Raw genomic sequence first — 16439 nt, forward strand, 5'->3', positions numbered from 1 at the left:
TTTAGAATTGGTAAAAAAAAAAAAAAAAAAAAAAAAAAAAAAAAAAAAAAAAAAAAAGATATTTCTGTATTACAGTGGTATGGTTCTGTAGGCATATATATCTTTCCATACTCATCTTGGTGTATGTTTTAAATGGATGAAATTTCATCAATAAGGTTGATGAGAAGTCTAGGCATTATCCTTGACTGATCTTTTCCCATCATCCTCAAGTCATTTATAAATGCAATCCCTTCAACATGTAAAAATCATCCTAATCCATCCACTGCTCTCCATCGCCATTGCCATCACTTTTGTACAAGCCCCAACCACATGTGGCTAGGATGACTATGGTAGCCTCCTGACTGGTCTTCCCTCCATTCCTGCTCTCTACAGTCCATTCTCCACATCTGTTTATAATGCAAATGTGGTATATTATACCCTTGCTTAAAACTCAAAAGGCTTCCAGTTGCACTTATAATGAAACTGAAATTCCTTACCAGGGCCTTCAAGGTGCTACTTTAAAACTTTTAAAACTTTTGGCCTCAGGACTCTGTCACACTTTTAGAAATTAGTGAGGAAAGCAAAGAGCTTGGTTATATCTATTGATATTTACCAGATTAAAAACTAAAGCTGGATTATTTTTATATCTCTTTAAAATAAATTTTTAGTGGTTGCTCTTCCAGGGTTTTATATATACATATGTGTGTATATATGTATATATGTGTGTATGTGTATATATGTATGTATACACACATATATAATCTTTAATCAGTTTACCTTCAAATATACAGTTTCACATGGCAGGCAAGAAACTTTAAAACAGTATTCTTTTGCTTCCTCTCTCCCCTCTTTTTACTATCGTTTTATACATTTTGCTCACACATATGCTATAAATGTACATTAGTATATACTTTAGATAGAAAGTTATCTTTTAGAGCAATTTAAAATGAAGAAAAAATAATTTTATACTTACCTTCATTAATGCCATTTCCAGTACTCTTCATTTCTTCATGTAGGTCCAAGTTTCTTTAATTTGGTATTACATTCTGTTTGAAGAACTTCCTTTAACATTTTTTCCACAGAACAGGTCTGCGGGTAATGAGTTCACCAAGTTTTTGCCTGAAAAAGTATTTTTGAAAGACATTTTTGCTGGATATAGTATTCTGGATGTACAGTTGGGTTTTTAAAATTTGTTTATTAATACCTAATAGATGTATGCATTTCTAGGGTACATGTAATAATTTTGTATAATTTGTTTCTTTCAGCACTTTAAAGATGTCACTTTTGTCCTCTAGCTTGGAGAGATTTAAGGGGAAGTGGCTAATAATTTTTATTTTTGCTTCTCTTTATGCAATTTTTTTTTCATGGCCTTCAAGATTTTCTCCTTATCTTTGGTTTTCAGAAGTTTGAATATGACGTGTCTAGGGTTTTTAACATCTTCGTCGTTGTTCTCTAAGCTTCTTAGAGCTGTAGTTTGTCATCCATCATTAATTTCAGAAAATTCTCAGACATATATTTCAAATATTGATTCTTTCAAGTTTTTTTTCTCTTTCTAGGATTTCAGTCATATGGTGTATTAGACCATTTGACCATTTGATATTGTTCCACAACTCTAGGATACTCAGTTCCATTTTTTAATTTGTGTCTCAAGTTGGGTAATTTCTATTGGCCTATTTTCAATCGCACGGATTCTTTCCTCAGCTGTATTGAGTTTACTGATAAATTTATCAAAGGCATTTAATCTGTTTTTCACTTCTAGCATTTTGATTGTTTCTTTTAATTGTCATCTCTCTGCTAAAGTTCATCATCTGACATTGCATGCTATTCATTTTTCTACTAGATCCATTAATTTAATAATTACATTTAAATTTTTTGTCTGATATCTCCAACTGAAGGACCTGGATGGGGCTTCATGCCTTTCCCAGGGATGTTGCTATTCCCCTTCTCCATGCCTTGCACCACAAGGGAGGTTTCCTCTGGACTCTCACCTGCCTCTCATCTTTCTCATGAATATCCAATAAAATCCACAAAAAAGAGCCTGAGAGTGAGTGTCAAGTCCCCTTGTGTCTGCAGCTCCCAAGGATTCTATACTCTCATATTAGCCACCTTCTGTTTTAGCTCATTCATTAAATTTTTAGCTAAAACTTTTATCAGCTTGTATGGCTAGTTAGGCCATCTCCATTTATATGTACTTGTCTGTGCTTAAATTTACAATAAGTTGATTTCCCTGAGACATCAGCAATTTGAGAGATTTAGGAATGATTGTATGTAGCCTCTGAAAAACTCTACTGTGTGCTCATCAGAGAACAAATGTGAAAAGGGAAAATAATATTTAGTATTATTATGAAAATTATTTTAGCTTTGTGAACTCTCCAAAATGTTTTGGTGACTTCCAGTAGAGTCTTCGAGACCCTTTGTCCTCCATAATTCAAGCTCCACTCACCTTTCTAACATTACCACCAAATGCTATTCCCCCTTCCACACTATACTCAGCCACACTGGTCCTATAGTTCTGCCTGCACACCAAGCTCTCTAATGACCTAAGTTTTTGGCCTCACTTCTCCCACAAAGAATGCTGTTTCCTACGTCTTCAAATGACTAGTTCCTTGTTATTCTCCAAATTTCAACGTGGATGTACCTACTCAAACAGATCTTCCATGATCACCTTGGTCTAAAGAACCTATACATACACACCTACTCTAAGATGTTTTCTATCACATCACACTCTTCATTTGAAATTGTATTTATACTTTCAGCCATGCTTTCATGTCTCTTGTGGCTGTGCCTATCCTTGGTGTGAGTTTGACTGGGCCTAGATAGAAAACCAATTCAGTTCAAAGAGCATTTGAACCTCGATATGAACTATACTTGGGTCAGTGAAACAACCCCATGGGAGCCTTCTTTTTAAGTGAGTTTTAAAAACCACAATTAGCTTATTAATGATTGACACAATTGAGTTATATTTTTATCAAAATTATTGTCAATATATTTGCTTCTTTTCTGTCTTCCTCCAACTTTTCTGTCTCCTACAATATCTACAGTACCTAGAACAGCATCTGCTTTATAGTAGCTCCTCAAAATGTATGTGAATAAAATGGCTTAGACTATTTTAATGACTAAATTGTACCAATCATTATCAAGCTAATTGTGACTTTTACATCATTTAAATTAAAAAAAAAAGTCTCCCATGGGATTGTTTCACTGGTGAAGAATAGTTAGTATCTAGATTCAAATGCTCTTTGAACTGAATTGGTTTTTAATCTAGGCCCAGTTGAACTCATATAAGAGACAGGCTCAGCCACAAGAGACATGGAAGAATAGCCAAGAGTCTAAAATATGATTTCAACACACGATAAAGCAAGGCTGTTTCAACAGCATGGGAGGTGGACTTCTTTGAACAGTGAGCCCTGGCTTTCCATATCACAGTACCTGGCAAAGCTTTGTTTTCTTTTCAGTAATCTTTAGCTTATCTTCCTTAGGCAATGTGAAAAACTAAAGAGGAAACTTCAAGCCAGGAAGCTGTCAGAAATCCCCTGGTTTTAATGTCTGCTCTACTTGGTTCCCCAAAGTAATATTTCCACAAATAAAGATGTCAGGAGTTAATGCAGACTCCAGAACTAGGCAAGAACCCATAACCAGGTGGTGCCTGATCAACCTCATGATGTGCTTTCTCCCTTATGGAAGACTATAGAACACGAAAAAAGGAGAACCATGGTTCTTTTTTAATTTGGGATTTGTGGCAAGAAATTAAGTGCTGGTAGTTTGGAGTTTTTCACAAATTGAATGGATGTTTTAGAAAAAGCTCTCACTCAACACTCAACTCCCCTAATGTAATGGATGACTTTTTTCCTCAGCTGTCTGATTTTAAATATATGTTACCATCTGGATGAATCTTTTCTCTAAAGCCTTATTAAGGACACATATCGGGGGTGGGGAATAAAACAAGGGCAGTCATCTATGCAAGTCATCAATGATCTGAAAAGTCCTTAACTCAGTCCTAGAAAAGGGGCATAATATGGTGGAGAATGAAGAATATAGGGCCAAAATATAAGTCATATTCCTATGGGTGTGGATGTGTATTCATTAATCCAGTATACATTTGATGTGGTTTGGCTCTGTGTCCCCACCCAAATCTCATCTTGAATTGTAATCCCCAGGTGTCAAGGAAGGGACCTGATGGGAGGTGATTGGTTGGTGGGGGCAGTTCCCCCCATGCTGTTCTCATGATAGTGAGGGAGTTCTCATGAGAGCTGATGGTTTTTAAAATGCTCTCTCTCTCCTGCCACCTTGTGAAGAAGATGCCTGCTTCTGCTTCGCCTTCTAAGATGATTGTAAGTTTCCTGAGGCTTCCCCAGCCATGCAGAACTGTAAGTCAGTTAAACCTCTTTTATTTACAAATTACCCAGTCTCAGGTAGTATCTTTATAGCAGTGTGAACATGAACTAACATTAACATTATTAAACTCCTACCATGTGATAGATACTATACTAGGTAAACAATGGTAAGGAAGATAGACACAATTTCTTCTTAATAGGCTTCAGAGTCTAAGAAAAAAATGAGAATACAATTAGATGCAAATAACTATATTAAATATAATATGCTATGAGAAAAATAAATAATTGAATATATAAGACTAAGACTCAGAGCAGAGATTTTTGATGAAAATGTGGGAGGAACCAACACAGGTATTTTATTAAGGTTGTGATGAGTAGATTGATGATCTAGGATGAGAGAATAAATACAAGACACAAAGAACTGGAGAACACTGATTGTATGTGGCTCAGAAATGGAGAAGCCAGCAAATGAGGCTAATTAAGAGGTAGGAAGAAAACCAGGAAAGAGTCATATCATAGAAGCCAAGACAGTGGTTTCAATGTGTGGATTTCAGTGTCAAATGTGTCAAGAGGCCCAGTGAAGTGCATACCTAAAACAGATGTTGAATTAGATTCTTGGAGGTCACTAGTGATCTAAATAAGATCACTTTTATTGGTGCAATAGAAATAGAAACCAGAGCAAAGCAACTTGAAGAATAATAGGGACTGTTTGGGTTAAGCTGATGGACCAAACACACATCTAATTCACTTCCTTCCAAAACTTCAGTAAGACTACAATAAAGTGTTTTTATTATTCTCTAAAGCCATATGCCTACAAGAATAGGGAGAGCAGGAGAAAAGACACAACAAAATTTTGGAAGCTTGAAGGCAGATGAATGAGTGGTACCTGGCTTAGCAGAGTCAGAAAAGCTGAATTCCAAGCTAATCATAAGGAAACCTGAGCACAAACCAATTCACACCACGGACTTCTCAAAAGACACAGGAATTAGCATTATCCACAGGTACTGCTAGAACTGAGAGCGGGGAGGTCTAAGGAGTTCTTTTTACCAAAATGAAAAGTACTGGGTAAAATCTGTTTGAAATGCAGTTAGATTCCTAGATTCCTTCCCCTCTTTTATCCTGTTGGTTAACTCTCCCTCCTCTACCACACTGAAGTACACAGGTCTATTCTCTGGGTGATAAAGTGGATGCTGTATTGAAAAAAAGGTAGATCAAATGACCACATGCATACTGAATGCTGAACGCAGAGAGGCTATCCCTCTTTTCCTGCTTGGCTCCAAGATCACAGAGATTCAGACCCTTCTCCATGGGAAGATATTTCCCTGGTGTGATGGTTAATACTGAGTATCAACTTGATTGGACTGAAGGATGCAAAGTATTGATCCTGGGTGTGTCTGTGATGGTGTTGCCAAATGAGATTAACATTTGAGTCAGTGGACTGAGGAAAGCAGACCCACCCTTCGTCTGGGTGGGCACCATCTAATCAGCTGCCATAGAATATAAAGCAAGCAGAAAAATGTGAAAAGGCTAGAATGGCTTAGCCTGTTAGCCTACATCTTTCTTCCGTGCTGAATACTTCCTGCCCTCGAACATCAGACTCCAAGTTCTTTACTTTTTGGACTCGGACTGGCTCTCCTTGCTCCTCAGCCTGCAGACAAGGTGTGGAACTGTGAGTCAATTAAACCTCTTTTGTTTATAAATTACCCAGTCTCAGGTGGTATCTTTATAGCAGTGTGAACATGAACTAACATTAACATTATTGCCATGTGACAGGTACTATACTCGGTAAACAATCGCAAGGAAGATAGACACAGTTTCTTCTTAACAGGCTTCAGAGTCTAAGAAGAAAATGAGGATACAATTCGATATGCAAATAACTATATTAAATAGAATATGCCATGAGAAAATTAACTAATCGAATATTTAAGACTAAGACTCAGAGCAGAGATTTTTGATGAAAATGTGGGAGGAACCAACACAGGTATTTTATTAAGGCTGTGATGAGTAGACTGGTGATCTAGGATGAGAGAATAAATATAAGACACAAATAACTAGAGTCTCTATTGTGGAACCTTGTGATTGTGTGAGTTAATACTTAATAAGCTCCTATATATCTCTCTCTATATATTTATATATACACATATATACATGTATTTATATACATATATACATTTATATACATATATACATATATATACACATATACACACATATGTATATATCCTATTAGTTCTATCCCTCTAGAGAACCCTAATATACCTGGGAACCTGACCAAGTCAAGGGAAAAGAAGCTAAAGATACTTACATTGAGGGTTCATCCAAAAATGATCTACCCAGATGCCCCGAAGTAAACCTCAAAGTTGACAAGCCCTACCTATACACTCAGTTCATCCAATCAGGGCATTTTCCCTCTTTTAATCAGGAGCACACTACCAAGACATCGAGAGGAAAGTCTCTTACATAGAAGATGGAGATCATTAAAATACAGTCACGTGTCTCAATGACAGGACTGCGTTCTGTCAGTAGGTGATTCCATCATTGTGCAAACATCATATCATGTATGCTGTGAGAAAAATAAATAATCGAATATATCAGACTATGAATATGCCATGAGAAAAATAAGTAATGAATATATAAGACTAAAACTCAGAGGAGATATTTTTGATGAAAATTTGAGAGGAACCAACACAGGTATTTTCTTAAGGCTACGATGAGTAGATTGGTGATCTAGGGTGAGAGAATAAATATACAAGCACAAAGAACCAGAGAACACTATGACTGAGTGTGGCTCAATCAAACCTAAGTGATATAGCCTACTATATACCTAGGCTATATAGTATATAGGCTATTGCTCCTAGGCTACAAACCTGTACATCATGTTACTTTGCTGAACACTGCAGGCAACTGTAACACAATGGAAAGTATGTGTATATCTAAACACATCTAAACATAAAACAGATACTGTAAACATACAATATAAAAGATAAAAAATGGTTGACCTGTATAAGGCACTTACCATGAATGCAGCTTGCAGGACGGGAAGTTGCTCTGGGTGAGTCAGTAAGTGAGTGGCGAGTGAATGTAGAGGTCTAGGACATTACTGTACACTACCGTAGACTTTATGAACACTGTTTACTTACATTTATTTTAAAAATACAGTAATTGTCCTACAACATTATGATGGCTATAACATCACTAGGTAATAGGAATTTTTCAGATCTATTATAATCATACGGGCCCACCATGATACTGAAATGTATGATCATGACTGAAATGTCTTTATGCAGTGCATGGCTGTATCTCTATCTAAAGTTACACCAGAGGATTCATGAATAAGCATAACAGATATTGCAAATAATTTGTACATTGGTGAAGTGGATGCATTAGATTTAAAAAGCTATAGAGGAGCTGTCACCCTTACCAAGACGGGGCATAAGAATCTGGTGAGTCAGGAGCCTAAAGATGCTGCCACAGTGGTGTCGTTCAGTCTTGTGTAGGCGCACATTGTGGATATTCCTGCTGCCTGATGCAATTCAGTTAGTTACTGACACCTCAGATCATAGTCACATCTGTGTCCAAGTGACCCTTTCATATATGACATTGGTTGGAGAACCTAAAACAACAGACAGCAGAGTCGGCCATTGGATTACAGAGGAGACTTGTGAATAACCTTTGGAAGTGTGGCAGAAAAAAGTTTGAGCCTTGCTCTCATGAACGTACCACTTGGCAGAAAAGTTTACACACAGGGAAAGGAACATTTAGCTTACACCCAACTCTCATTATCAGGGGCTAACAATATTTACTGAAAGACCTTGACAAATGTGAACAAACAAACGAGTTGAGGTCTATTTGCAACATTTGTCCAGCATGCTTGCTGGATAAACCATACTTGGATTCAACTTTCTTTTTGGATTTAAGCCTTTCCTGTGCCGCCGCCTCTCAAAATGTCCTGCCTTCTCTTGTACACCAAGCCCACTCATCTTATTGAAACCTTTCACATACTCAGACGATTCATATTGTTTCTTGACAATTCAACTGTAAGCTCCCTAATAGGAATTCTGTTGTGCAAGTTTTAGAGTAAGAAATATTATAATAGTAAGACTCAATCTCTCTCTCTCTCTCTCTCACACACACGCACACACACTTACAATGTACCAGGCACTGTTCTATATGTTTAATGCGAATCAACTCCTATAATTTTCACAGCAACCCTAAGGGGCAGGTACCATCAATACTCATATTTTTACAGAAAAGGAAACTGAATCAGAATAGTTAAGTGAGTTGTCTAAAATCACACAACTATCATTCAAACTGAGCCAGGTGAGCTCTGAAACCCTAAACTCTTTACCACTATTGTGAGATTTCTAACCTGCAGAACTGTAAGATAATTATTATTATTATTATTATTTTTACTATTTTAAGTCACCTGGTTTCTCACTATTTGTAATAGCAGCAACAGGAAACTAATATAGCTGTGCTATCCCCACTCCCATTCAAGCCACAGGCATAATTCTTTGCATATAAGCTTTAAAAACTAAAGGTGTTGGCCGGGCGCAGTTGCTCATGCCTGTAATCCCAGCACTTTGGGAGGCTGAAGCAGGCGGATCACTTGAGGTCAGGAGTTTGAGACTAGCCTGGCCAACATGGTGAAACTTCATCTCTACTAAAAATACAAAAATTAGCTGGGTGTGGTGGCAGGCACCATAATCCTAGCTACTGGAGAGGTTGAGGCACGAGAATCACTTGAACCTGGGAGGCAAAGGTTGCAGTGAGCCAAGATCGTGCCACTGCACTCCAGCTTAGGTGACAGAGCAAGACTCTGTCTCAGAAAAAAAAAAAAAAAAGAAAAAAAATGAAAATTGTTAATGAATATATATTTGTTGAATTTGTTACAACTATCAAAAATGACCTAGTGATGCAGAGAAACACAAAAATTATCATGAGAATGAGCATGAGAGAAAATTACATAGTCATGAATTTCAAAGAGGTGGCAAGGGCACCAATCTTAGAGACCAGAGACCTTGATCCTGGATGAGATTTTGCCTAGAAATACCTATGTGACATGAGCAAGCCTTTTAATTTCTCAAAGCCTCAGCTTCTATGTTGAAGAATAAGGGAGTTGGACCGGGTCATCTTGAACTTCTTTCTGGTATAAAAAGAATGATATTTTGAGTATAGTTTTCCTTCTTCCCATTTATTTCAATCACATAATAATGTGCCCCAATATTTCTCTGAGATAGCCACACTATATCCTCATGAGCAGTGCTAATAATCAGATTCATGATGAAATGCACAAGGAAATACTCAAAGCTGACTTTAAAAAGCACCATCTAATATAACCCTGAGGTTTCCTCCCTCCACTTTAACTGATCCTTCTTAGTGGCTTGCCATTCATCACAGAAACCGATCACACAAACCACAAGGGCGTTGATCATATTTCTTGAGTCTATGCATTTGTATAACCTCATTGTCTTTATAGAGTACACAGAATAAGAATTTCTGACAACATCTTTTTCTCTGCTGAAAAATAATAGATGTCTGTATAATACCAGTGATACTGGTCTGATGACCAGCCAGTGGTTTACAGTTTCCAGTAGAATTTGCCTTTATGTGTTATTTTTCTAACAGTACTGTTACTATAAAATATAAAAGAAGAGTGTACTGGGGAGAAGGGCAGTGGTAGGGAAAGAATAAGAGACAGGAATAGAGGTCGCAGTTGAGGGAGCTGTAAGGTGCTTGAAGCTGTTTGGCCTTTTGTGCATAATTGACAAAACCATTTAAATTGTGGTGGGTTATGCTGCTCCAGCTAAAATTCAGCAGAGAGGATTTAAAAATATAAAAATTAGATGCAGAGAACTAAGCAAAGCAATCAGTATGTGCAGAAGTTGGAGGAACAAGGACCAGCTTTTGTTGCAAATCTTTGGGCAGATGACGTAATTTGGGCATAGTATACATCTTTCACAGTCAAACAACATAACCCGTGATGAGCAGAGTGTCCAGACAAAGATAAACCCTGTGAGTCACATGCACTTCTTTTCTCAGCAAACAATGGAATTACATCCAGCTTGGTTGGTCAAAAAGACGGCCAAGGCATTTTCCTTTCTTTGAGTATCTTAATATAATGAAGGGATAACATATGAGAGGGAACATAGAGAAAGAGAAAACTTTATTAGAGAAGGAAACATTGTCAGATAACTAGACAGCAAAGAGACATAGGGTAACAAATTTCCTGAGATATATCCCCTGGGTACCAAAGAAAGTACAGGATTGGAAGAAAAAGACGAAGATGAAATGTGATGGGAGAGTGTAAAAAGTGAGAAGAAAGCTTATGAGGAGAAAGAAAAATGAAAATAGGAAAAAAAATGAGAAGAGAGGAAAGAAAAAGAAGAGGAGGTCGAAGCCTGCTTTGTCCCCCTTTCATTGGTGCACATCAGTAAGGGTCAGTCTTTGTACATCTGCTTAATCATTACTTCCACTTTCTCTTCTTTCTCACTTTTTCTTACTTCAGAATTGGGAAAGAAAGGAACTGCCAGAGATGCTTCCCGGCTCCCCTTTGCTGCCATGCACAACTTGGATTTTCTCTCCTGCTAAGACAGCATAAAATGGGGTTCCCCAAAAGGAAATCAGGGTACTGTTAGGAAAGGACCATGAGGTTGAGCAACCAAAACACAATATCCACACAGGAATGATTCTGTGAGCTAGTCTTATCTTACATTGAGCTCCAACCATTCACAACGTAATGAAGGGGAGCTGAAAAAGCAAAGATGCTAAATAACAACAACAACAACAACAACAAAAAGTATATATATGCAATGTTTCATAAGAGATGAAGCTTTCCCTAACCTCACAGATCAGAAATGGAAATAAAAGCTTGATGTAACTTTCCTATCCTGTGAGTCTGCTTCAAGAATAAAATCGCTAGATTAATTGAACTCTGACCTCTTAACATTTTCATTAAAAATGTAAAAATATTGTTTGATCATCTCTTGAAAACTAAAATGAGCTATACTTTCAGTCATTTTTGTAGTTGTCATATTTATGTTTTCATCTTTTATTATGCCCCCTGACTTTTATGATTTAGGTATACTAAATTTTGTCCTCTAGAAACAAATTGATGCTTTTCTATGACATTTCCTAAAAGACAAGTGGCTGGTTTTTTTTTTTTCCTTTTGGCATACTTTGTGCTGCATTCTTAATTTTTTTTTAATCTTGTGAAAATGTTTTTCAACTTTTTTTCTTCATGAGAATGCTCTTCAAGTCTCTCAGAACCTGTCATGTTATACTACTTTACATACAAAATTATATATAATTATTGTAAATGCATTTACAAATGACTAAATGGCAAATGCTTACAGATGCATACTTACAGACATGTACATATTAAATATTTACCTTATACACAAATTTAGTCTGACTCTATGTTAAGTGGATGGTTATTAACATGTCAAAATATGGTTCTGAGAGTATGATTTTATAACATCAGGATAGTTGATATGTACTGACAAGGACTGATGTCTAGAAATGTTAAGTGAAAAAATAAGCTGCAGATCAATACACATACTATAATCCTTTGAATTTTTAAAAAACATCATAAGTACAGATTCATGTATTAGGTTATAATTGGTTTTGCTGTGTTAACTAGCTTATCCTGAAATCTTAGTGATTAAACACAATGAAGATATAGTTTGCTCATGGTACATATATAACACACATATGCTTGATGAGAGAAGAATGCTAATCCATATAGTCATTCAGGGACCCAGGCTTCCATCGTATTGTATATGTAACATTTAGAAGATGGAGCCTCCTCAGTCTTTGCAAGAAAGGAAGAAAACTCATTATTACCATTATGCATCAGCCCAGCAATGACAAATATTACTTCTTCTTTGAAACAGGGTCTCACTCTGTTGCCTAGGCTGGAGTACAATTGTGTAATCATTGCTCATTATAACCTTGAACTCCTGGGCTCAAACAATCCTCCCACCTCAGCCTCCCAGGTAGCTATGACTACAGGTGCATGCCACCACACTCAACTAATTTAAAAATATTTTTGGTAGAGAGAGGGTCTTACTATGTTACCCAGGCTGATTTTGACCTCCTGGCCTCAAGCAATCCTCCTGCCTCAGCTTCCCAAAGTGATGGGATTACTAGCATGAGCCACTGTGCTTGGCCTCAATTCTGTTTATAGTATATGGGCCTAAGCTAGTCTCAAGGCCAATATGAGCTACAAGGAAACTGGAATTGGGAAGAGCACATGGATATCCAGTTAACAGTAAATATTTCTAACAGCACACACACACACACACACACACATACAAACACACACACACACACACACACACAGAGAGAGAGAGAGAGAGAGAGAGGATGCAAAACGCAAATTTAAAAGCTCCAGAAAGAAAAAAAAAAAGTCTATCTAGTGAGTACCTTTGAGGAGAGAAGTGAAATTAGGGAAAGAATGAAGAAAAATTCTACTCTTTTATATTATATGCTTCCACATTTTTGCATTTTTAAAATAAAATCAGGTCTTACATTTGTTATTAAATAAAAATATTTTTAAAACTGTTAATTATGAGTTATTCTGAGATAATCCAGTTGAAATACAACTGGTAAATAAGTGGTTAAAAGGTAATACAAAATAGTTTCCATCAATGGCCCAGCATCAAGCATGGGCATAGTTTTCAGGGATCAGCCAGGGCTCTCTATGATTTAGTGGCTGTTGTTTGATCAACGGCTGAAATGATAGAGTGGAGAGCCTGCTGATTAAGTTCATGGATAAAGCTATGTTAACTAAAACTTCGGGAGCTGTGATTAAGATCCAAACTGGCCTGTCAGAAGTGAGCTATGGCCAAGTGTGGGGTGTAAGTATACTTGGGAGTGAAGAATGAATCTCTGAAGACTGCAAGGGTCAGACAAAAATCCTTGAGTGCCTCTGGATTCAGTGTAAATCACATGCCAGATGGATGTCTGGAATAAATGGGGTTGCTTTAAGAAATGTAGCACTGCTCAGGCATTTCAAGCTTTAAGAGAAGACAGGAAAGAAAGGAACATATCTTCAGAGCTTGTTGTATTCAAGATCATCAGGCAAAAAAATAAATAAATTACTGAACAGGGTGGACTGTGTATCAGACCATGTACTACAGTGGTAAATAATGCAGACACTGTCATCATCTTTAAGGAGATCATGTCTAGCTGCTCTCTTTACATCCAACACTTCTCTCTCTTGGTCTCTAGGTTGACTTGTCCAGGGACCAGCAGCAAGAGACTCTCTTGAGAACTTATTAGAAATGCAGAATATAAGCTCAATCCCAGACCTAACGAATCAGAATCGGCTTTCTAACAAGGTCCCTCAGGTGGTTCACGTGCACATTTATTTGTGGAAAACACAGGTCTAGGTTATATCTGCCCCCTCCAACTTATCCACCCTATTAAGGAGAAAGCCTCCTTACTTACTTTGTAATTGCCTTGTCTTTGATTTTTATCTACATACGGATAGGCAAGAGAATTGAAAGAGATAGGAGAGGCTAAGCAGACATACATAATGAAGAGGCGAATAGAGAGGGGAAATGCAAAGAGAAATATTCAGGTGGGGGAGATTATGGGAAAGTTCAGGGAAATGTAGAGACAAGAGGAGAGAGAAATGGAGGGGAATTGCAAATAAATAGAGAAAGAGATGAGGGAAAGCAAATTTGAAGAAGTTCTGCTATACAATGTCTCCATCAGCCATTCCTTGAAAGACTTCATAAGAGATTTAAATTTCTTTTTAACTGTCTTTGTGTGTCACTACTAAAATTTTTATGTGAAACCAGATGAGAAGGGGCTACTACTACAAACCCTAGCTTTATATTAGTTATATATTAGTTGTCATTTCTAAGGTAGGAGGGTGGAAAAGGCAATAAAAATCTAAGACAAGTCCTATAATCTAGGAATATGCAGTTCCCATTCTATACCATTTCCAAAAAGGAAGGATTTTTTTTCATTGTTTCACAATGTTTCTGTTGACTTTCATAGATCTCTGCACTGAATTATTTAATGATGCTAAATTAGAGCTAAATCCCCAAATAGCTGTCATTTACCAGTTACACCAGAAAGAGATGGACCAGATAGATCATTCGAGCTGATTTTAGCTCTGTATGTCTATGTCTAGTATGAATGGAAAACAAATTGAAAATAATATCCAACTTGTGGAATTAAATTAGCAGTAAGAATATTCCAGCCTTGGCTTTTAGCTAAATGAATTGCTTGAACATAAACGATCATTATCCTTTCTACGTACATAACAAAGAGGATCCATTTTGAAGCTCAAATCAATGATAGTGATAGTAAAAAAAGGAATTCATACATCAAACTTGGTAGAATATAATAACCTCAGCACCTATGGCTGCTCTGTATAATCTCCATATCAAAAAAAATCACAAAGCAAAAAATAACACGTTGTGAAAAATCTTGAATGGTATGAGAGATGAAGTGATGGTTCTCCTTGGAAAACAACTCTCATAAACATTTATTTTAAAAATAGTCTTTAGACCAGGAGAAAACATCAGAAAGAAACTCTGACTCTTTTGCTCCTTTTGGTGTTTGATTTAAACTCAAGGTTGGGGGAGTTTTTTTTTTTTTTTTTTTTTCCTCTTTTAGATGGAGTCTCACTCTGTCGCCTAGGCTGGAGTGCAGTGGCATAATTTTGGCTCACTGCAACCTCCACCTCCGGGTTCAAGCGATTGTCCTACCACAGCCTCCCAAGTAGCCGGGACTGCAGGCACCTGCCACCATGCCTGGCTAATTTTTGTATTTTCAGTAGAGACGAGATTTCACTATGTTGGCCAGGCTGTTCTCGAACTCCTGATCTCGTGATCGAGCCCACCACAGCCTCCCAAAGTGCTGGGATTATAGGCATGAACCACCGTACCCAGCTGGGGATTCTTACGACAACAAAAATAAAGAATTTTGTTTTAACATAAGCATAGTCTTTGATGCTGCATTACCTACATGTGGTAACATGCAACACTACTTGACTTAGATATATTACCATGCATTCAACTGCAGCACAATTTCAAAGACTTTCAAGAGACTAGGTGCCGTTTCTCTCTGAGGTAGTATCTAATTAACCCATGGCAAGAGACCTTTAAAACACACACATACACACACATACACACACACACAGAGATGGTGAGAAAAGTGCTAAACTTTATCAAAATAGGGTACCTGTAATCAATTTGTATAGGATTTACTTCTAATTGATGGTGGGAATATCATGAAGTCTTCCACATTTAAAAAGAGAGAGAGAGAGAAAGGAAGGTTGCTGATCTAAATGTGCTTTACAAACGCTTTATCAAAGCTGCAACATTTCAAGTGTTTCACAGGCTATAATACAAACATGATGGCAAGAAATTGTGTTGAGTTGATTGCTGTCCTCAATGCTCACTATGTAAACCTCCATAACACAAGCACCATATCTACTAGTAGACACCCAAGTCCTTCGGCCATGCTCCAGGGTCAGTGTGTTTTTCTGGCTTCGGGCATCAGTATATGAACTCTAATTACAGTTAATACACTATTCCTAGGTACTGATCTCCAATCCCACAGCTGCCAGATCCATTGGAGAAATTGGCCGAAAGTCAAGGCCAGGGAGTTTTAAGGGAAAGCAAAATGCTGAAATGAACAAGATGCTGTCTATCTCTTGCTTAAATGTTTTCTCATGGCTCTTGAAATTAAGGTCAAGATCTGCAGGATGAATTACACAGTCTTGCGCAGTCTGGCAGCTCCCTAGCTCCTGCTTAGCGTTTTTCCCTTAGCCGACTATTCTTCAGCCATGCTGGTTCTTTTTCCCCCATCACGGGGCCTTTACCCACATCCCTGCCCCTTGCCCACTGCATTTCTAACCTCTCTCTTCCCTTCATCCATCAAGTCACAGTGCAAATGTCAAGGCATCAGGAGAAGCCCAACTTCGGCATTCAAACTAGGTAGTTTGTTCCCTCTGTTATGCGATCCCACAGGACCTGCAACTTTTCCATGAAAACATCTACCACAATTGCAGTTTTACTGTTATATATGCAATTATTTTTTACTGCCTTTTCTCCTAGGCTTTAAGCTCCATATTTCTAAGTACTATCTGTCTGGCACATAGAG

General features: G+C 37.4%; 1 protein-coding gene and 1 long non-coding RNA gene across 2 annotated transcripts in view; both read right to left on the reverse strand.

The window, feature by feature from the left end:
* Positions 1-7927, reverse strand: part of LOC126948859 (uncharacterized) — a 60705-nt gene extending 52778 nt beyond the window's left edge. The window contains exons 1-2 of the long non-coding RNA XR_007723555.1: positions 7735-7927; positions 953-1098 (exon numbers count right to left, since the gene is read on the reverse strand). This is a non-coding gene — a long non-coding RNA (uncharacterized LOC126948859). The remainder of the gene's footprint in view (positions 1-952; positions 1099-7734) is intronic.
* PSMD6 (proteasome 26S subunit, non-ATPase 6) overlaps positions 1-16155 on the reverse strand; it is a 1096682-nt gene extending 1080527 nt beyond the window's left edge. Inside the window, exon 1 of the mRNA XM_050781250.1 lies at positions 16138-16155. Within this exon, the coding sequence (XP_050637207.1) occupies positions 16138-16144 (7 nt within the window). The 5' untranslated portion in view covers positions 16145-16155. The remainder of the gene's footprint in view (positions 1-16137) is intronic.
* Positions 16156-16439: the final 284 nt, after the last annotated feature.

Source organism: Macaca thibetana, chromosome 2, assembly GCF_024542745.1.
Source record: "Macaca thibetana thibetana isolate TM-01 chromosome 2, ASM2454274v1, whole genome shotgun sequence".
In the NCBI taxonomy this organism is placed as follows: domain Eukaryota; kingdom Metazoa; phylum Chordata; class Mammalia; order Primates; family Cercopithecidae; genus Macaca; species Macaca thibetana.